Raw genomic sequence first — 23,461 nt, forward strand, 5'->3', positions numbered from 1 at the left:
GTCGTCCTCCATACTGTACATGGGATGTGCACACAAACCCCTGCACCACCAGCGCCCCGCTTTTCAGCAGCTTACACGTTTTATTGAACAAGTAGCGCGATGGCGACAAAAAACAAAACATTGTTTAGTCTGATAAATATATATCACAGCTCATCAGTCCAATAGTTATACATGAACATCTTTTAGTCATCCGAGTGCTGGATCTGAAGTTTTCAGGGGCTAGCGAAGCTAATGAGAGCAGCAGCTCAGCTCTCAGCTCCTCCTGAATCCTGGGTCTTCTGCAGAGAGGAGGAGCAGCGACGTGTGGAGGAGCAGCGACGTGTGGAGGAGCAGCGACGTGTGGAAGAGCAGCGACGTGTGGAGGAGCGAGAGGAGGATGACACGCAGCAAAGGACACGCGACATAACCACAATGCTAAACGACGCCTCGAATTAGGAATTTGTATTCAAATAAAATATTGTGATTAACTCACAGATCAGCTTCTATAGTCTAAGGCAGTTTACTCTCGTTTACACGGACATGACGACACAGCCTGTATCCAGTTTAACCTTCCAGAAGTGAAATGCAGCATGAGACACTTAATATGTGGTTGGTTATAATACTTGTTTAAGCCTTCTCAGAGTCAAACTGATTTGTACATCAGTCAAAAATTTTCCTGATGAGACATAACAAGCCTATCATCACGTTCTTCCCACTTTCTCTTCCTTCCTCTGTCTCTGAGCCATGACGGATAATTTAATTAGTCAACAACAGCGAGACAGGCGAGGAAGAGACGCAGCCATTCGCCTTTTTTTTTTTTTTCCATCTCATTACAGCGGCTGCATTAGTACAGGACATTGCTCCACTTAACAACTCCTACATAATAAACAAACAAACATCCAGCCGGCCGGCTCTGCAGATGTTTCCACATCTGATCGCCATTAAAAAAAACAACAAAAAAAAACGGCTGACCAATATCAGGAATGTGTGTGTGTGTGTGTGTGTGTGTGTGTGTGTATGTGCAATCTCAGACTGCTACTCCTCGTGAAGAATCTAATTGACCGGCGTGATCAATTAATCAGATTTTCTTGATTTTGATTGGCCAGTTGAGTAGGTCAACCAATGAGGTTTGAGTATTTCTCTAATGCGAGCTGAGCTTGAGGTTAATCCTTGTAGATCTAAGGCTATCGATCGATTCGCCACACAGTCGATGGATTCTTACAGAACAACAACCGTGAAATAAGAAAATAAACACGTCCTGATGTGTCGAGAGGTGAGGTGTGTTTATATAACTGACACTGCTGTGAACAGTTCACAGAAGGTTTTTAGCTCATCACTGAATATTTTAGAGTTCAGACTCCACTGAAGAAGCATCCAGACTGTGTATATTAGACTAACTCTTGTAAACTAGTTCACAGTCTGATGACGAATGTACATAAAAAAGCAGGAAAGGGACTGGGACTCTGTGTGACGTCAACGTGAAATGAAAACACACCAAGAGCCCAACGGTTTTTTTTTTTTTCGGAGGCTCCTCTGGCCGCAGTCTGAACTCCAAAGTCTTCCAACATGTTGGATTGGGGACATTAGCTGTGAGCAAGAACTGAACCAAAAGTGCACAATACAAACGATCTGTGTTGACAATGTTTGGTGCTCCCACCTCGGTTACTTGGCACCGAAAGTGACAACATGTGGACAAGAAGGTGGACGCAAATAGCTCCATCTTTATCCTTGCAACTTATCAATCAATGACGATGACGAGGTCGCGCCTCCATGTGACTGTGTCGGATTAGAGTTGACTAACAATGCTGTAGTAAAGAAGGCTGGAAACTTAAATCTGACACTATAACTAATAACTTCTAATATCTAATATTTTTTCGATGCTGGTGTGAAAATATGTTGTTGCTGTGCTTCTCTGTTTACATGTTGATCTTTGTTTGTTTCTGTTGTTTTGTTATTGATTGAACTGTAGAGGCAGCTGCATGTGTGCAGCGCTGGAGTCAATGACAAATATCCCCAAGGGAACAGAACAGTGTTACAGCGTCAGATGGTATGTTATGATTATGGTATCATAAACTCATGATGAATATGTTTACCGGGGTCATAACTCAACCGAGAAGTGAGACCACTTTTTTTTCCCCCGCAGATTTTCCGTAACTAATCTCAGCCTTCATCACATATTCATAGTGATTCCTCAACAGTGTAATATTGGCGAACATGTCTGTGAAGCCAGATTACGTGAAGTACGGCACAGAGTGAGCTCCACATAAACACACAGCGCTGTGCTCCCTCTGCTGGCTCAGCTGATCCTGTCACACACTTCCTCCACACAGAACAAAGGTGGGATTACTTCGCCCCCCTTATTACATCTCCGCTGCATTCAGATTGAAGGTGAAACAACACAGGGGCATAAACAATGCAGATTAAAACACATGTCTGATAAGACATTGGCACAGTCCAAAATTCATTTGGCACTCGTCTGTCTCCCCCTGCTGGCCATTAAAAAAAGATGCACCTTTAAGGCACTTCCTCATCACCTTAACTTTGGGAATGAAAGGGTTCATCCACTCATAAAGTATGTAGCTGTACAGGTTACATCGTTACATATTTACAATTTAAAATGACTTTGTAAAATATATATATTATAAAATATATTGTAAATATAAAATATGGCAGTTGGATTCCCAGGTTTCAGCAGCCAATTTCTGCTTGTCAAAATATCATGACTGTCAAGTTGGGCGATGACTGGACCAGACATAAGCAGATTTATATTTTTAGAATATTCATAATTATTCAGCGCTCCGATATGAATGAAGGGAAAAAGAAAAAAGTAAACATGGAAATCGCTTCTTGAACTTTGGAAACGGTTATATTGATTTTTTTTTTCAACCAGCAATGTCTCTTACTTTCTTGTGTTCCCATTACTTCTTTTCTCTCAGTCAAACCAGAATAAGCTGTGTAGTTAATATTTCAGTGTTTATCCTTCTCAGTCAGTAAAAAAAACAACAATATTATCAGCCTGTGTGAGTGTCTGGTTTCCTTGTCAAACACTGTTTTTTCATAAGCAGTCTAGATGTTCCATGAGGTTTAAGGAGAAGCGGTGATTGTATGAATTTTTAATCAAGCATGTGAGAAACCTTAGTGCTGAGTTTTCTACCAACTTTGCAAAACAAAAACAAAACAAAACAAAAAAAAAATGTGGAAAACTTCAGCAACAGAGAGGCACGTCTGATCCCCTAAACAAGAAGCTGGTTCCTTTTTTAAAAAAAAAATAAAAGCATAAACACCCACCAGAATGTCCAGGCAGGCAGCTTTCAGAAGCGTGATCTGGTCCGCGATGGTCAGCGCCGTGAAGCCAGGCACTCGTTTGGCAAATTCCACGATCTTGATAATGCACTTAGTGGCCAGCTCGCTGAACTTGTCCCACAGGCCCAGGTCCAGCCTCACGCGGTGGTCTGCACTCGAGTTCTGCAGCACACACATATAAAGAAATAAAGGGTGAGGCGACCAAGAGATGAGGAGGCAGCTATAGTTTGCACAGACGTCTGCTAATGATCTCCTCACTCTGCTCTATATGTGTCACACTTACACAGTAAATAGGCTCCATAAGACCGGAGCTCTCAGACACACTGGCAGGATTGTTGTTGAGAATACGCTGAGCTGTGCTGAGCCGAGCCGAGACGAGCCAAGCCGGGCCATGAGATAATGAGCCTAACAGTGTCTGTGGGATGCTTTGGCAATGACGGGATGCAGAAACAGAGCTGTGACAGGTAGCATTGAGCGGTTTGAAGCCAGAGGTGCCATTAATACAGATATACGCTCCATAACCCGACACACCCTCCGACTGGAGAGCGAGCTAGGATGGGAGGAATCAAGACTTAGAAAAAGGAATGGGGGGAAAAAGTGGAGGTAAAAGTCCCGTAAGGCAGCAGAGAGAGGGAAGAAGGAGATGAAATGACAGATGAAAGGGAGGAAAGTTAAGTATTTGAGAGCAGAGAAGGATTATGGGAGGATTTTTCTCTCTCCTGGGAAGTGATGTGTAAGCTCAGGTGAGAATGAATCATCAGTTTGTTGATTTTAATGCCTTTGATTCACAATCCTGCAGCAACTTCTGCACGCTCTCCCGTTTAATGTTGGACCTTTGCAGAAAACATTTCATCTTTAAAGAGCATTTTTAAGTAGAATTTCATGTGTGTGCATGTATGTCTGCAACATCTTTACTATTTCTGTAGCAATGTATGACTGCATGCTCATTTACTATAGCGGCAGTGATTCAAAATAAAAATATGTTGACTTTTATAACATCATTGCCTCTGGATTAAAACCTAATCTATACTGCAAATCTAATCACAGATGAGGAGGGAGAAACAAGACTCATGCATGATCTCCGTCCATCATTAGCTGCAGACAAAGCAATGTGTATTAATATCTCTGCCAGGTGTAATCCTGTTAAAACCCAAGAAATCTGTCAATTAAACGCAGAATCTGTATCTGGAGCTCTGACTTTTAGTACGAGACGTGTTCAGGTTTGTGTTTGTAGGACATTTGTAATCCGGGTAGAATTGACAAATCATGTCTAAGCAGGGACAACAGTCTGTAAAGAGAGCAAAAAGCAGGAAAAAGAACTTGAGAAACAAATCTGCTTGGTGATGTGTCACATGAAGGGCTGATCTCCAGTCAACACACTTTGTAAAAATCTTCATTTTGAGTGAAGCCTCTGTGTAACTTACTCTTAACAGTTAAACTGAGACTCACCAGAAACACATTCATCTGTAGCTGCCCTGAAGGATGAATTGAAATAATGAAGAGGCAGCGTCTATTTTCCTGACATGTCTGGAGGAGACAATTTCACTACGCTTTCAATTTGAACACAACATAGCTTCTTGCGTTGCTAACTGAATTGAAAACAATGCACGGTACACGGACGTCCACTCAGACATACTCTCTGCACCCTTCACTGTCCTCGTCTGTCCCCCTTTCCATCAAACCGTCCAGTTAAGGCCTACACACTGGCGTTATTTGCAGATAACATAAGCGGCCTGAAAACAAATCTGATGAAAGCCATGGGATGTTTAAACATGTGATTGTGGTGAGGATTCTCTCGACCAGTCAACAGACTGCTTTGTGTCTACTTCCACCCTTCAGGGTCAGATCAGCAGGCTTGGGAGCCCATCAGAAAGGTAGCATTAAAATAAGACGGTGAGGCTTGAATGTATAGATCCCATTCCCAACGTCGGACAGTGTAAATACAAACTGAGCTGGATCAGCTTCAGTTGTATCAAACAGTTCTGGCCGGTTTGTGAACCAATGTCGCTGTATGCACTTTACCCAGCTTGAGATAACATGGCTCATCTCGCTGTCAAAGAAACACATTTCTGAAAGCGGCTGACGTTGGCGCTCTGTGGTCATTGGAAGTCATTCTCTAATGTACTCTTAGATTGACTTTAAAACTTTGAAAAAGTTACACACTGTTGCTTCAACTTAACCGGATGTTTCTTGGTCTCTTCGACATTTTGTTATTGTTTCATATCACAGAAAGGATTCAGTGTGTGATGGAAAGAAAAGTTTATAAATTCAAACACATGTGGCATCAGAGATTGATGGGCATTAAAATAATAGGTATACATACATAAAAAACTATTTGTTACAGTGTCATAAGTTGAAGTCATCATGTGAGTTTACAAAGTTATCAGGTTCATGAATGTGAAGCTGTTCAGCTCAGATGAGAAATAAACAGTCTGTGTTTACCTGCTTTGGGCCGCTTGGAATAAACACCCGCTAACATTTTAGCATTTAAAAAAAAAAAAGGAGGAAAAAAAGCCTTAATGTTGGTCGAATGCAACAACACGTCTGCGTCTTTGAAGAAGTGATAATAAGATCTGGCCTCAGGTCTTGAGCTGGCTCTGGACTTCATGAGTGCGGTTCAGGGGTTCAGGTCTCCGTCTGATGTGCAGCCTGAACATGTTTCTGCTCTAATTGGACTTCTTTTTATCCATGTCACTGAGTTTATCAACTCAGCCAGCGAGTAGCGTGTAAGTATTACCAAAAACAATTTAATGGTCAAAACTGAATTAACGGACAAAAGTTTTCATAAACTTGAATTCACCTACGGACCGGGACACAGTGGACTTATCCGACAAGATCACAGCTGACCCTCTGCACACAGTTTGGTCGAGTATGAACTCCTCAGGGCGCAGGTGCAGAATGACCAGGATGAGGACTAAAAGAGGCATTACATCATTTGTACCCCGCAGCATCCAGCTGCTTAATAAGTGCTGATTATGATGATGCTTTAGTGTGTTTTATGTGCTTCTTTTCTTTTGTGCTGTCTTTTCAACGTTTGTTTGTACAGTGGTTTTATGCTGTGCAAAAAAAATAAATAAAATAAAATAAAATTACCCTAGGTGCAGTAAAGCTTTCATTCATTCAGTTCTAGTTTATAGACCCCTGGTGAAGATACTGTTTTACAGTGTCACCCAGCTAGAGGAGGGGTTACTACCCTTTGTGATGTCATGAAGGGAAAATCTCCAAACAGCCTGTTTGAGCACACATTTACTGAAAAGAGGAGCAGGCAGAAGACGCAGAGGGGGGCTTGTAGGAAGGCTAGAGACACATATTAGTGTTGGAATAAAGATGGAAAAGTGCATTTTGCTTTAAATCCATTGATGAAAAAAGTTCTAATTGGACCTTGATGACAACATCAGCTGCTGGTCCACAGCCGCCTCTCAAAGGATGCTTCAGGTTTGCTTTAAAAACAACACCACTAAAGCAAACTCCTCTTTGTTCAAAATGTTTAGAAGTTTAACGATGAATAGTTTGCCAACAAACTCAAGCAGCAAAGCAGGTGGGTGGTCAGCATTGGGAGGAGGGCTGCCATCACTGTACTGTGATGTGTGTTTGTTGTAAAGTTGGCCCGACAGAAGTTTGTTGGAGGACGGAGGAAATGCCTTGCTAAACTTGAAACATCGCTAATGTTAGTGAGCTCAATCCCTGCAGACAACATAAAGCACTGCACACAGCTGTAACAAAAAGATGCATCTTTTTTATGCATCATTGCTCATTTTATTTTCTTGTCAAATTCCACCTGTTGCATGAATGTTAATGAAACATCTCAACTGGAAGCTAGTTTACTTCTTGTGAACAAAACTGCTTCAGTAAACATCGTCACATTTTAAAACGTATTAAACACAGTTTGCATTGTATGCATCGTGTATAAGCAGATACTGACTTGTGCGTCATTTTTATACTGTATATAAGTAATAGCACTTTACATTAAACATATGTTTCATGAGTTATAAGTGACTGTTTCCTTTCAGAGTCCACTCTCCCTCTTGGATAAAAAGTGCTTTTGACAGTATCAGTAAGATTTGTGCAACGTCTCGGGCCTGCAGTAACGCTGAGCGATGTTGTGAACGTACACAGAATGATTCACACGCTTTAGGAAAAAGACTTCTGTGCTGCTGTAACTGACTGAAGCAGAGCCTTTTTATTCTCAGACCATAAATACATCTGCAAAGAGACGCTGACTAACAGTGAATCTCGTCTCTGAAAGAACTCTTCAGACATTTCGGCTGTTTAGCCGGCATTCAAAGCTGTAATGAAGCCAGCTGCACAAAGGAAATGACCTCTAATCAAACAGAACGATCAGAGCGGATCAGAGCCTGCCTTAAGTAACAGCTTTGGTCATGACTAATACATTTTTTTTCTTCTTCAAATTATAATTGAATGGGCTCCTCTCAAGCAGAAAACAAATAAATGCTGGTTCACACAAATCACTTAAGGCGAAAGACTTCCTCAGAGTGAAACTGTCGTCCTCAAAGGAAGCAAAGGAGAAACGTTTCCATGCAGCTTGACTCTGAGGAAGTCATCATCAACAAGAAATAAATGTGCCTCTGGTTCTTTGTTTAGCTTCTTCCTGAGAGTCCACTGAATTATAACATGGAGGCCTGTGGCCACACACCTCCAACCCCTCGTTTTAGTACGCACCATAAATAAGCATCATGGAAGCGCAAGCAGTGGACACAATCATCTGCTATTAGCTGCATTTTGCCTGTTTCTGCTTTGTTGTGTTAGCGGCCAAATGTTAGCACACTTCAGTTAGCTCATAGCTTCATAAATCGACACAGAAGGACCGTGATCTAAAGACACTTATGTGACGTTGAAATAAGCATAACATAAGAGAATGATATTCTTCTTCTTTTCTCTAGTCCTCGACTGTGCAAGGCTGTCTCGTCCACGTAAACACGATGTAAACACGGATCTGACAACAGCACAGCTGGTGGGACTCGAGGACTCGAGGACTCGGGAACGTCTGACTCATCGAGTCATGACTCAGAGACACATTCACACAGGACAAACTGAATATCTGCAGTATTTATGTGTAAGATGGGGCACATTCTGCCTTCAAAGCTTGCGTGTAGCGTTCGCCATGTCACACTGAGTATTGTCCAAACACATGAATTATAAACTGAACTGCAGGGAAGCGATGAACTCTAGGAAAACTGAACTTTAGATAACTTACCCAGACAAAGAGAATATTAAAGTTAGAGAGAAACAAGAGTCAATCTTCAATTTTAATTCTCATATTTTAACTTTTAAAGTGGAACCAGAGGGGAGCACATGTCTGCTCCGCAGCCTTCAGAGGGACGCAGCGAGACAAAAGACAGACGGCAGCAGTTTTGTTAACGCTGGTCACAGGGGTGTTATAAAATCCTTAAACTCATTCCAAATATGACAGAATTCATATTCTGTATTTTTATTCCAAACTGAGAAAAGGCAAGACTGAAACACGGTCTTCTATATGTACAAGCTATAAGGGGAATATATGTAGTACGTACTACAGTACATCCTTTGGCACTAAATGAGAAATCCCGAAGCAGAAAAAGTTTTCTTGTATTTCTTCCTAAAATGCTCTCGTGGTTCTTTAAAGTGTCTGAATTAACAGAAGGATCCCCACAGTGATCGACCTTGTCGGGGTCCCGGTGCTCAGGGCGAAGTATGACTAATATGACTAATATGACAAAGACTAATATGTTTGTTTAAAAACAAAACTTCTAAAATCGGGTCAGGATTAGCTGCATAGCGTCCTGCTTGGACCTCTTTCTTAAAGAGTAAGACCTAATTTCAATAAAATCAGAAACAATTGATATGTTACTCTCCAGACTTCACTGACAGAAATATTATCTTCCACAACAGTGTCGTATTGCGTCGTATCGTATCCTACCATAATGTGTCGAATTGTTTGTTGTATTGTTTCAGATGATATAATTTCTATCCTATCATCCTATCCTATATATGCAATCCAATACTATCCTATCATAGCATATTGTGTTGTATTGTATCCTCATCGACCTGCTCCAGAGAAGGACTGAAGAGGAGATAACACGGGACAAAAGAAGTGATGATGATGTGTAGGAAGGTGAGAAAGGTTCTCCAGCCCTGAAGCTGCTGAAGAAAGATCAGCAGGTAGAAAAAAAGTGACGAACTAATATGACATCCTTTACTGGAAATCCAATATGTACTCAATATGTTGGTGCTCTCACGTTAACATCAGTCTAAGCCTAGCCTGGGGAGCTCGTTCAGTGTGAGATGGCTTTAACACAGCAGCCGCCTGCAGCCCACGACCAGCGCAGACAGCTGGAGCGTCCCTCTGCTCCTCAGCACATCACCCCCCCCTTCCCCGAGGTCGTTACTGTAAGGCAGTTAGCACCGCGCCTGCTGCTGGACACTGTCACCAGAAAATAAAATCTATTGTGTGGCCACCCAAGAGAGAGAGAGAGAGAGAGAGGGAATAAAGGGAGACAGGAGATAGAGAGGGAGAGTCAGAGAGAGAGAGATCATTAAACATGATCTGGGGTTAAGTGAGAGGCACATTAGGGCCGTGCTTAAATCACACACAACGAGCTACAGTCGACACAACAGCACTACGGACGCACATTCCACTGATTGACGTCCAGTTTGATGGGGAGGGAGGAGGAGCAGAGACATGAGGGCGAGAGAGAGAGAGAGAGAGTTTGCACAATACACACGTATGTTGGGGGGGAGGAGGTGTCTGATATTAAAGCAACTTATCTTTCTCTTCCCTCTGGGTGGAGAGAAAGAGGGAAGAGAAAAGGGGAGCTGAGGAGGGTAATATGCTGTTTCAACCCTCCTGCAATCTCAGTCAATTACACAAGTCCCATAATTCAATAAAGTGAAACAAGGAGGTTGCACGGGATTTCTAATTTCATTTAAGAACATTTATAAAAAAACAAATTAGACAAGTTACGATGTTGGAAAACAAGCTAGTCGAGCAGAAGTGAGGGCTCTGCATAGTGCGTGTACAGATGCAGCACGTATACGGAGGCAGTGCGGGCTCGTGTGTACAGATGCAGGAAGGATAGGGTGGTAAAAGTGGGCATTGCCTGTGACAGATAGCTGTGGCTAATAGTGGCTAATATCTCCAGACAGGGCTGAGCTACTGTACAGCAGCTGCCTGCAGCCGCCTGATCGCTAATGTTTTATTTTGTCTTTGAAAGTGCCGGGCTCGTTTTTCATCACCATCACTGTCAATGAAGCGTTATTCATTGTGGAGCTAAGCCCTCTCACTCGCGCATGCTATCTCAGCTAACCCAGCAATGAACTCCTAAATCACTGCAGACTAGGATTTGAATATTTCACCACATAATTGGAGCTTTAACCTAATCTAGGGGCGCGGGAGCTCCTCTTGTGTTTCCGACGAGGAGGACTCAAAAGGCGCATCAGGATCCAATCGCTTGTAATAATGAGGAACTTCTCACAGTCTGTGAGCAAGCATAATTACCACTGATCCAGATTAAGGCTTTATCTGAGGCCCGACTGCCACTCCAACAAACAGCAAACACTGGCTTATATCACACCCAGAGAGCAAGCTTTTTGCTATTATGTCCTCCTATTTTCAGCTGCCTGAATGCAGACTGTTTATTTTGTAAAAAATCAGGAAGTGTCGAGGGAGAGGGAACGGGATGAGGGTTGGAGTGGGGAGGGGTTACAGCGATTAGGAGCTTTGTGTTGGGTTTCCAAAAGGGGAAAAATAAAAGAGTTATGGAGACGGAGGCTTACTGTACATTGAAGCGACAGCAGCAGCTGCACACAGTGGAGAGCTCATCGCTGCACTGTGTGACAATTTGCTCCACTTTAGCATCTCGTACACATCTGTGCTCTGAGGGTTTATTGTCAGTGACTGAATGACTTTCATCACTGCAACAAGAGAAACATTACTGCACATTATGGCAGCTCAGCAGGTTTGTTTTTCTTACTACAGACTGTATTTGACACCACTGACAGTTGTCATGAGATTTCCAAACTGGTATCGCAAAGTCTTTAAACATGCCCCGCCCCCCCTCCTGTTCCAAACACCCCCTAAGTGTCAATCATCTCTCATTGTAATCTATATGTAAGTCATCTCTCAAAACAAACACATTAGACGCTGTCAGCTCCCTGCATAATGCTGCCATGCCGACATGTCAATCAAACGTCGCTGTCTCTGCTCGCTATCAAAGCTGCACTCGGTCCTGCAGCTCGAACATCTCGTCTGTCAAAGCGTCACAACACTCAGCGGAACAATGGTTTTACAGAGTCACCTCTCACTCTCGCACCGCTTGTCTGACCTGCAGCTTTTGCACCGAGTCATGACAAGTTCAGACGTGTCCCACAGAGGGAAGAAACGACAGGGTCGACGGCTCTGTGAGTGGACGAGTGAGGGCCCGATGTGTCCAACTGACGAGTCTCTTCTTAAAAGACCTTCGAGGATTACATTCCTCTCCATCTCTGGCCTTTCGTGGGTTGTTAGTTGAGCCCAGGGTTTGAGGGTTTGGGCGAGGTTCAGGGACGCCACAGACCTTGACGTCTGCTGGGAGACGACGGGAGGAATAAAGCTGTCACAAACCGAGCTGACAAGCTTCACGACGCCCAGCTTAGCGCTGTTGCACACCAGGGGACAGATCCACTGCTTCCGTGCACATTTTGGATTCATTTCAGCAGATAATGGCATGAGTTGGATTAGCTGAATTTATTCCACTTTTCAGACATGTCAACACCTGGTGGCTCTTTTGACGCCTGCCTCCAGCAGACTGATGGGCAGCTGCCTAGCTGCAAACATTCCCCAGACGAGAGGTTGATGTTTGCAGCTATACAGCATCTCTCAGTCCTGACAGCTCTCTTTTAATTTCCCCTCTCGTCATTGCAGCATATAAAAACTGGGGTAAACAAACAATGCTACCATCTTGAATCTGTCTCACCAGGGGCTGCTGGAAGTCATGATGTGTTAGTTGCACAGTCCTGACATAATGCATGATTTTTATTGTCTTCCCATCACGCTTAATGTCCAATCAATAGCTATTGTGAGCAAACGAAGACGAAGTGTCGGCGAGGATTTGCCTGGACAGTCAGCTGCATTAGAGAGGGATTTAGAGTACAGTACAAGAGATTGATTGTCATTATGAGCTCTGCACTCACAGCGACAGTGCAAGAGCGGATCAAAGGAGCGTATGGAGCCGTAAGCAACCCAGACTCATGGAGCCAAAGACGCAAACTGTCGCTCTGCTTAAGTTTTCTGGTGGTTTAAGGAAGCTGTAAAATACTTTGGGGAAGAGTGGAGATCTGTTGTACTAATACATATGACATCAAGGCTTGCACAAGTTTCCATTAGCACTATTATTTGGAAACAGAGTCATTAGAGTCATGACTAAATTGGACTTTCTGTTAAATATCCAAAAATAATAGCAACCAAAGCTTTAATTGATCTGCTGTTTATTATGAATACACAGCTGGACAGTGAACTCACCGTGGTGTATTTGCCAAGCTGGCAGAGGGAGGGGAAGGTTTCTTGATGGGCCTTACGAATCTTTTCGATGATGGTCTCCAGCTCGGCTGTCAGCTCGTAGTTCTCCGCCAGTTCCAGCTTTGGGCTCTCCTTCTTCTTCTTGTTCCGGTCATTTCGAACCGCTGAAGGAGAAACAAAGGATTTGGATTAACGTCAACAATGACTTGTAAACTGATGACTTGATCATTAAAAGCAAATGTGGATGCAGATGGGGGGAAAGAAAAGACAATTTACGGGCCAACTCTGCTGCTACACGTTTTTTCTGTTGACTTCTAAAGCATGCAGGATGTTGTGAAGAGAGGAAGTTTCTCTGCAGTCTGCTCTGTCAGCTCAGACTCTGTCAGCTTATTGCTGCTGGCAAAGTGTCAAAAAGACAGAAAACAAAACTGCATGTGAAAGCTAAAAGCACTTAAAAAATGGATTTAGCATTTTTTTTTTTTTGGCCCACTAATTATAAGTTTAATTTTCAAGAGGTCTTGGTATTATTTTGTGCAGCTGGTGGTAAATGGTAAATGCACTTGAGCTTGTACAGAGTATGTCACACTTACACATTCACATACTGACAGAGGTTGCTCTGTAAAGTGACCATCAGAACTACCTAATGAAAACATCAGACATGTTGCTGCAGGAGCTGGGGATCGAACCCGTAACCTTACAGTTGAGAGACGAACAACTCCACCAACTGAGAAACACCGCCCCCCAAAAAATGGGAAGACATTTTAAGACCTTTGCACGTTTGAATATTTCCGATCAGTGTTTCTTTAAACAACTGACGTGATGAAAAATGGTGAGGGAAAATCAATGGACGGATAAATGGACGGCTTTGGATCAGAAGCTGTTTTCAAACTTACACAAAACTCCTGAATGTTTCCAAAAAACTTGAGGCAATGCAGACCGAGGTGGTTGTGCCACTTTGAAACAATTATTCTCTCTCAGCGTGCTGTAATCTTCTGTTTAGAGAAAACAGTGTAATGGTAAATTAATCTGGTGGGGAATATGACTGTTCGCCTTAGCCCTCAGTATATTATCCTACATGCTAATGTAAATGTATAAACATATACCTTAACTAAACACTTCTTTCTTACAAATAAGACCCCGATGCTAACACAGTTTGTTCTTTATTCACCAACAACAAGTGACAGCTTGGCAATGTCGTCTACATTTCATATTCTTATAGATTCAAATGTCCTTAACTGAACATCGTACTTTCAGTTGTCTGCAGGAAAGCTTAGGAGAGTCTTATCATGCTTCATTAGCAGCAGCTCAGGTTGTTGTGTGTAACGTGCACCCTGAGAGACTCAGTCCACAGAGTCCTGTGCTGCAGACCTTTGAAGTCCATCACAGCAGGAGGCTAAAAAAAACAGAGCTTTTTTTATTACTCAACACACAGCACGGTAATCAGACTTCACACATCTGTGATCCGCCGCACGCACAACTTTAAAATAACAAGGATGGGACCTGGATTGGATCATCCACTTTTCATTGGCTGACAACACAACAGTCACACACTCTTCCTTGGCTTCAGTCAAATCTTCTATAACCTGTCAAACAATCTGTAATCCTGTTCAAGCACTATGAAGGTTGACTGAGCAAAACGGGGACCAGCAGAGTGTTTGTGTGTTTGGGTTGATTTGTGGTGCAGACTTACAGAAGTCATACATATACTCTCTTCTTCCAGCACCGGAGAGCTGAAGAAAGTGGGCACTTGTACGAGCTGGAAATCTTGCTAAGATAAGCTCATCAATAGGTTTCAAGGAGTGACAACATTAAAGAAGATTCTGGTCATCTTCTCGACTCCTTACAAGCAGTGGAAAAAAAACTCTGTTTAACTCTGATAAACCCAAAGTGCACCATCTGTAGAACAGATGTAACAGCTAAACATCACGGCTTCAGAGTGCTTCATCCGTTTGTACTAAACACATTCATCTCTCCACTGGCCTGATAAGTGGTGACTATTTTTAGCTTGATGCAATCGAGAAACTCTCATCTCTTGAGCATCACGCGCTGATGTGTGATTAGGGATCAGCCTCCATGTGTTGGCATAACTTTATCACAGAGCTCCTGACACCAACATCAACATCTGGCTGTTTATTCTCCTCCACATCATCAGCTCAGAGTGATGATGGTCAGAAGGGTTATGATATCGACAGATTATGTATATATCCCTAATCAGGTTTTAACCTCTCAGTGTTTAACCTCAAATATCTAATCTGAGATTTCTACAACGTTTTATGTCCTTAAATATGGAGATTATTTTCCAATCTTGACTCAAGGACAGAGTCTTCCAGTTAGTGTGTATGAATGATTGATTTCATGTTCAGAATTTTCAATCACCTCGTACTCAGGTTACTTCTCTGCACTCTTTTCTGCTTTATTTCGTTTTTGTGCAACAACAAGCTGGTACAGAAATGCAAAAAACTGCAGTCCCTCCGGTGTCCACTTGAGGCTGGCTGCACATATACACCCATACTGAAATGACTGTACAGCTGGATAGCCAAAGTCTTGACTGGCACACTGAACAGAGGGGTTAAAATAATCCTCTTTGTTTTAAGGAAGGCCAAGTTTTAAAAAAGGTAAGAGCTTGACCCAATCACAGGAGGTTAAAATCCCGCCCAGCTGCTGCTCTCAGCCTTGGGTTAGGATTACTGAGAGATAGGTTGATTGAACACTTCCAGCATCGACGGGCTTACGAAGCCCAACCAACAGGCGACGCAACTCAGGCAGTGTCCGTTTAGAATAACAGTCTATATGGAAACAACCCTCCCAAGAAACACTGACACGCTTACACTTTGACTTCCTGTAACTTTAGCAGTCCGATATTCTATAAGTCATGAAGAAAGCATGAAGCCTAAAGCTGCTGTGTGTGGACTTAAAGGGAGGATGCTCTATAAGTGAAGCAAATACAAAGCAGGAATCATCACATCCTCGCGTCAATATGACGCCTAGTAGGAGTCTAATCCATCTCTTAAACCAACAGCAGCTGATAGAAATGACGCACATTCATTACTTCGACATCCTGCAACATACAGCCGGAGTCCCATCAGGACAAATACGTCAGTATCCCAGAGGGTCCATGTGCTGTTTATGTACGTTTAGATAAATACGACACCCTCATCTCACATCTCCTGTGCTCATCAGGACAGACGTCATCGTCGGATCGTCGTCTTAATGCATCAAAATGAAAGAAGAGTCAAAATAATTTCCTGTTTAACAGAATGAGTCTGAATGTTTTGGTCAGCTGCAGCCTCGTTCAGATGTCTGTCACTGTTCTGACATTAATCACACTATACATACTGACCTACATCTGTGACCTACATGTCCATTAAATATACATATATGACTGTATACTTTAAGCTGCATTAACTTCAATTGGACAGGGAGTGAAGCACATTTGGACGGTGGAAAGGTTAATTATGTTTCATTAAAAAAAAACCCCGTCTGGCTACTTTAACCTAAACAAATCAAGTCGGGGGAAAGACTCGACTATCCGACGTCAGATTTAAAAGGTATTTTCTGCAGCATATGTCGTAAAAGTAATCTTCAGAGAAGTGAAATGACAAGCATTGAGTTGTTGCTCTCTGAGTCAGCGTGTCGACGTGGGCTTCAGTGAAGCTCAAAACAAACACAGCTACCTCAGATTAGAGACGTTCTACAAACTGCTGCAATCAATCCAACAAAAGCAGGACGAAATGTCCCTTCATAACTCTGAGACAGAAATTGTCGATTATTGTCGATTATTTTTATTGTGATGTTATTTCACTTTCTATCTGCAGATGTTTTTAACATCTGTCTGTGTTTTATTGTATTTACAGTGTCTGATTGTTCAGTCAACTTTTGTTTTAAAATGCGCTCAATAAATAAAATTCTTTTTGTACCCAACAACTTGAACCTAATGTTAGTGTTAATTAATGAACCTGACTTCCTTTATGTCAAATGTTGTTGTTTTTTATGCAGGAGACATGACATGTTTATTGTTGCCGTGGAAACACCGCTACATGAGGAAGCAGAAGCTGCTGCTGAACGCTGCCGTACGTTTCTGTATGTGCTGCGTTGATAAAAACGTCAGGCACATTATACTGGGATACATCGACAGTAGACAGATTCTCTTCCCCTGGGTTCGCTATTTGTATGTGCACGCCCAGACGTGATTGGATAACTTGGACTACAAACAAAAAACAGATGTTCAGACACCAAAATCTCCAGGCTGGCCAACAGATCCTGCATTCCTGTAACTACATTCATGACTCCTCTATACTTTGTTACATTCATGTTTTTTAATTTAAGGTGCAACTCAAAGTCTTCCAGGAGAGATGTTCCCTCGCCTTTAAAGAGTCTGTGAATGATAAAGGATTTCTCTTTTTTACTGTCATGCATATGCAAAAAAAGAATATTTTGATCCTGAGCACAACAAAATCCTCTGCAGTAACATCCAGAGGACACACACATGGTGTGCCAACGTTCTGGATAATCCTGTCAATGTAACTTCAACAACAGAGGACGGACAGTTGTGGTGGTGTCATGAAGGTCCAGTAAAAAAAACCCACTGCGCCCATGTGGGGGGGGGGGGGAAGGGATAATGGTATAGAAAAGGGGGGATGGTAAACAATCCGTCTATGTGTGTCATTTGTCATTGTGAGCTGACAAATAGAGTCTGGCGAGGGGGTTGTGGTCCACACAGAGGCTGGAGAGCCGCTAGATGTGATGTAGGAAGACAGCAACATGGCAAGTGCACCCCCTCAACTCCCAACCAAGCACCCACCCACCCACCCTGGGCAATCAATTACCTCTGCACCCTGAGCAAATTACTGCAAGCATGAGCAGATACATCGGACAAGAGGCCGTGGAAATACCCACAGAGGGCGCCGAGGGAACCCTGCAGCACACAGACTCATCTTTATGTTGTTCCTGTGATCAGCGCTCCTGACTTTCACATTTAACGTCTCCCTACCTTTTATTGTCACTGATAAATCAGAGCATGTTCTTAAGCTTCTTAACTTCTCATGCCCTGCACTCAACTCATGGTCTCATGGTCCAGACGTGATCTCTTTATTTTGGAACCAGGCTGCTTTAACAAAGACAGAATGCTGCAGCCAGGCTCTAATCCAGACACAATAAACAATAACATGTAACAAGCTAACATCTCTACACTGGCTTTCCATTCGTAACCTCACTCCAACCTATAAAGCACAAGTCTTGTCTGTCTTGTCCCCAGACAGATTTAAATGATAGATGTCTAGCTGACTGACAGGTATGTTGTGGCCTGTCATCCAGGGTTAGGCTAACCCTAACACTAACCCAACATCCGTTACTCTTCAGAGAAACTAAAGAGTGACGCCATTGAGACAGTCTTTGTTTAATATCAATAATGATGGAAGAAAACCGTCACCACTGGAATAAAGCGCCGCAGACCAGAACAAAAACACATCGGCCTCCAGTTCAGAGCAGAAGTGGACGGCTGGGAGGAGAAGAGTCTTTTATTAACAAAGAAATCATCCCCCTTAGTGACCATTTATAAATCAGTTTTTATACGCATGGAATTATTCATAATATTTACTTTTGATTTGTCTTGACTTGGACTTGTTTGCCAAAATCAGCATTGTGATCAGTGACACAGACAGAGTCGTTACTGATCAACCAGGCTAATCACCTCACTCCTTTCCAGCTTCTAAAAGCCCAACATGGCTAAAAAGCCTTAATACCAAAAAAACCCGTCGTCCACGAACAAACAGTTCAACGTAAACATTTCGCTTCCACTTTTTACACAAAGTAGATTCAATACAGTTCTGCAGGAACGACTGTATATCGGCCACGAGGACAAAATAATGAAATGATGCTCTTTGAAATGTCCTCCTGAATTTTTACAACCTATTGCACACCTATTGTGTGTGTGTGTGTGTGTGTGTGTGTGTGTGTGTGTGTGTGTGTGTGTGTGTTTGGCTCTTGCTAGGAGTCTCCACCCCTGCTCTCTCTGTCAGGCTCGGGTTGAGCTGCTGTGAATGAGCGAGTCGAGTGTTTCTGAAGAGCTCTCCTGAGTGTTTGAGCAGGGGATGAAGGGTCATTGAGTGGAGCTGTTAAATATACTCTTCACAGCACTGCTAAAATCCCTCTGCTATCCAAGACACTCATTCCCCCCCCCCCTTCCTTTAGTTAATGAGCAATGTCCCACCCTCCATCTTTTCTCCTCTTTTTAAGTCAAGGCGGTTGAGGAGTGGAGGACGGTTAAGAGAAGCTTCAGACGAGCCATCTGCAGACCGCCACGCTCACCCACCGTCTCTTTGAGCAAACAGATGCAGCAGTAAATAAACACCATCTATCTGCAGGCCACGTGGTGCAGCACGGGCCGCCTGCCACGCCACTTAACACTAACCAGGTGGGTGTCAAGCAAATGTAATTATTTATCGCTGCCACCGAAATGTTGGGTTTAAGCTAATGGTCTTGATGGGATGGGAGGAGGGGAAGTGAGGTTGTCAGATGGGAAACCGGCTTTGTTAAGATTTGACATTGGGGCAGAGTACAGAGGTGAAAGAACGGCCTGTTTGAGGACACGTTTTCTCAAAAGTGGAGGACGGAGAGGATGGGCTTTTGTCTGCAGTGCAGGGTTTGTTGACAGACTCCAGGTACATATTAGTGTCAGAAGGGTAAAGGGTGTTTTTCATTAAATGTGACCTCTGGTTTTAAAGACATTTTCCTGCATCTGACAGGATCAGATTGTTCCTTTAAGTGTGTGAGAGTATCCCAACATAGACTGACCATATGGTTAGATGATACATTCCTTTTTCTTAACCACATCTCCCTTCAAAGCTATTAGACTCTGTCTAATAGTACATTTAGTGCTGCACCACTCCCTCCACAGGCTGTTCTTCCTGCATGTTCTGAGACTTTGGGTGTTTTGTAAAGTCAGCAGTAGACCAGCAACACCCGTGATCTCAAAGTGTCTTGTGTTTTTTTTGTAAAGAGCAGCGTAGCTAACGGCTGGAGCTGCTGAATGAAGGATTTAAAATTCCTGGAAGAGATTACAGACACACAGGTCAAAGGTCAAGAATGCAAACACAACTCTAAAGGGTTTGTATTGTTCTTTATAAATAATGAGAAAAAAAAAAACACGAGCAACTTTTTGGAAGTATAATCTTACACAGGACATTTATCAAGTTGTCAAACTCACGCTCTTCTTTTCTCCGTATTTTCACATGACTTCTATAAATACTTGAGTCCCATCATGCAAACCAACACACACACACACACCCACACACACACTCTGCAGTCCTCCTCCCTGTCTCCTGCTGCAGATTCACCAGATTAATAAAACATCACATCAACACTCATGATTGTGTGAGACTCATGATCGCTCACCACCAAAAAAAAAATACAAAGACACAGTTTGTGTAATGATGCATACAGCCTCATACCTGCTGGAGCTGCAGCATTAGCACACACACACACACACACACACACACACACACACACACAATAATGCTCCCTTTGTGCTCCGCTCTCTAAGTATCCGTTCAGTTATCTGCAGAGGCACATGATAGCACGAGTCCAGTGTCCAGGAGCAGATGTTCATTTCTGGCTCAGGCTTCAGACTGAGCTCGTCAACTCTCTCATTATGAAATAACCACAAACACAAACACAAGCTCTCAGGTCATTTATAGCTGGTGGTTTCCATTTTTAGGGGAACGATCTGTTTCATAATGTGACGAGCTAGCTGTAGTATCTTTAAGTGAAAGTTGTAACTTGCGAAGAAGACACAATAATGACGATTAGCTTTTCCCGCCGCTCTGGTTCTGGGAGTTAATTTTTCCTTTTAAAATCCTCCATTTACTTTTCAGAAAATCCTTGTAACGATATTTTTAATCCTGGAACCGAGCCATCCAGCTTCCTGAATACTCTGTGGCTGTAAAACTTTTGTTTTGGTGCAAAATAAGGATTTGAAAATTGAAAAACAGGCACAGGAACAATATTGTATAGATCTTTTTTTCTGGGTGGAGAGAAACTACGCGTCCCACAATCCATTGCAATTCCAACAAAACCCAACGAACGAAAGTTTAGAGCGCTTCATTTGAATCGTGCACCAACCTTCTTTCCATCTAAATTTCCCTGGTAACTGCAGGTTTCACCAATCAGAGACCTTCCTGTGACACAGTGGATTCTGGGTAGTGTAGTTCATTTCCCCTACATCCCAAATGAACCATGTTTTTCTTTAAACAAGGTTATTATTATAGAAAGGCATGTCTCCTGCAGCATACACCATCGTCTCAAACTCACACGGGGAGCTGGTGGTAAGTCTACCTTGGATGGTTATGATGCTACAGCTAATATTCAAATCCACTGCATTTTTACTTCCTGAGCCACACCATTGAGCTCTATATACAGAGTGTGTGTCTGCTATAGTTGTGAAAAATGTACAAACCTTGTATTCCCAAAAGCCGAATTCTCTCAGCATAGACCCTCAGGTTTTCAGAGCAAGGTGAGGATGCTACCCTCATCACCTCCACCATTACAAGCAGGGGAATAGCCCCATTTTCTCATCAGGGACTCTGTGGGGGGTTTAGCCTCAGGATATCAAGTCATCATCTTTTCTATGACTCCTCTGCTGAAGCTAATGGAGCATGACATGGACCTGAGCCATAAATGCTGATGCAATCAAAGGATGCCAATAACCTGTGAAATGCAAACTGTTCCTATAGATGACAATAGAGCAGAGGGGACATGAGGGCTCTGAGCACAGAAGGTGACCGAGTTCCCTTTGTAAAGGGTGTCTGAGGAGATGAAGCGGCCTATTTTAATTGGTGTCAGGCCGTGGCTCCTGTTAGACCTGACTCTCTGTTATTTGGACACAATAAAAGAGCAGGTACAGCAGAGTCCAAACAGCAGGTATTTGTTGGATAAACAAGTCCACAGGAAGGTAAGTGGTTGTGGAGCTTACAAAAAAGCGCTTAAACCCTTGATGCCTGAATTTGTTTCCAAGTATCAAAAGATTTTTTTACATGTGTTTCTGCTTTAAAATGGAGATCCTAAATTAAGTTGAGAACGTTTGAAAATAGCACATAAATAGCACATCAAACAGATGTTGTTCTGTCTCGGACTGGTCCGATGACAAACTAATGCTTGCAAAAGTTTCCTAGGTATGTATTGAAAGTGCATCGACCGGCAGTGGAGGAATACGGACGCTATTTTGGCTGCATTTGAAGCGGAAGCGGTTAGATGCAAATTTACGACAATAGGCGTCAAGTGCTTAAATGTTTAATTCCTAGTTTTGTTTGTTAATATTTGATATCCCCCCTCTATCTTTAAAATTAGGTTTTATTTTGCATTGGTCCATTAAATCCCACTTAAAGGTACAGTATGTAGAATTGCATGCTAATACCTAGATTAAAATATCTAACACTCTAACACTCTAAAATCAAAAACTGACTAAGCCTATATTATATATATTTTTTAATTAGTTACATTTATTAAAGCAAGAGGAATCCCTAATGTTATAGTTGTAACAGAGCGTGTCTTGTTGGCGGCCGTCATGATAAACCGCCTTGTTGCCGAGGGATCACTCCCATAATACCCGGAAGCATCAGTGTTATCTTTTGTTATTGTTTTGATTAAGAACAAACTAGCAGTGTATTTTACATACTGTGTGTTTAAGTCCATGTATAATAAATATAGCTGTTAAAGTTCACTCATTCAGGGAGCAAAACCCATTGAAAATCTTTCAGAAAGTGCAGACCTTATTAGCCAATGAAAAACACAGAATAAGACTGCACGTTATAGAGGGATTTAAAACATTTGAATATTAAAGGCAGGTAGGTAAGTTTCTCCAGCATAATCTGAACTTTACTTCTGGACTAAGGCTTCTGGACTTTCATGCACGCTAGTGCACGCTAGTGCATGAAAGTGAGGGGCGTGGCTTTTGAGGGCGCACAGAGGAGAGGGGGTGAAGACGGAGCATGGAGAGGATGTTACTTCCAAAATCATGCCAGTTTTCAAAAATCACCAATCCTGCCTTGAAGGAAACTTATTTTTCAACCTGAGCAAAAAAAAAACATTTTACATAATGAAGAAAGGGTTAAAACTGTGTTTGTATGAATCCAATAGACTGCACAAGCCAGCTCAGCAGAAAGAAGCACATTTTACACACATGTGATGTAAGAACGTGGTCCAAGAGAAAATCACATCTGCTCTGATTTTCTAAATCAACAAGATAACGATCTCAGAATGAAAGATTACGAGGTGCTTGTTTTTCTAGGGTTAGGGTGCCTCAGTTTGAATGCATTTCAGATGCATCACGTTTTGTCAGTGAAACATCAGATCAGATGATCCTGACAGATCAGAGTGGACCTTGCGTCTGTATACGGCTGAGATCCAAGTTACAAGTCGACAAACTATTACCAATACCATGGACAGTATGTTACCTAAGGACGCGAGTTTCTCTCCATGTTTCAAACCCAGACCAAAATAACTGAATGAGAGCTTCTGTTAGGACTTTAAGGAAGCTCAACGGTACCGCGTTATTTCAGAAAGATTTTCATTTAAAAAAAAAAAAAAAAAAACTTGGGATGCTGTTATAATTCTCTTTTCAGGAAGAAGAGCACAGTGACTGAAAAGGTAACTTCTAATTCCAAGATAATTAATTAATTATCAGATTTCTAT

The 23,461-nt window shown here is 42.4% G+C and overlaps 1 protein-coding gene across 4 annotated transcripts in view; it reads right to left on the minus strand.

Annotated features, from left to right (window-relative positions):
* The window catches only part of LOC306839700 (retinoic acid receptor beta-like), a 163,630-nt gene that overhangs the window by 12,667 nt on the left and 127,502 nt on the right, over window positions 1-23,461 (minus strand). For all 4 annotated transcript variants that reach the window (XM_079368538.1, XM_079368537.1, XM_079368536.1 and 1 more), the window contains 2 exons: window positions 12,779-12,939; window positions 3,268-3,444 (listed from right to left, as the gene is read on the minus strand). In XM_079368538.1, the coding sequence (XP_079224664.1) occupies window positions 3,268-3,444; window positions 12,779-12,939 (338 nt within the window). The remainder of the gene's footprint in view (window positions 1-3,267; window positions 3,445-12,778; window positions 12,940-23,461) is intronic.

This window comes from Symphodus melops, assembly GCF_947650265.1.
Source record: "Symphodus melops genome assembly, chromosome: 18".
Taxonomy (NCBI): domain Eukaryota; kingdom Metazoa; phylum Chordata; class Actinopteri; order Labriformes; family Labridae; genus Symphodus; species Symphodus melops.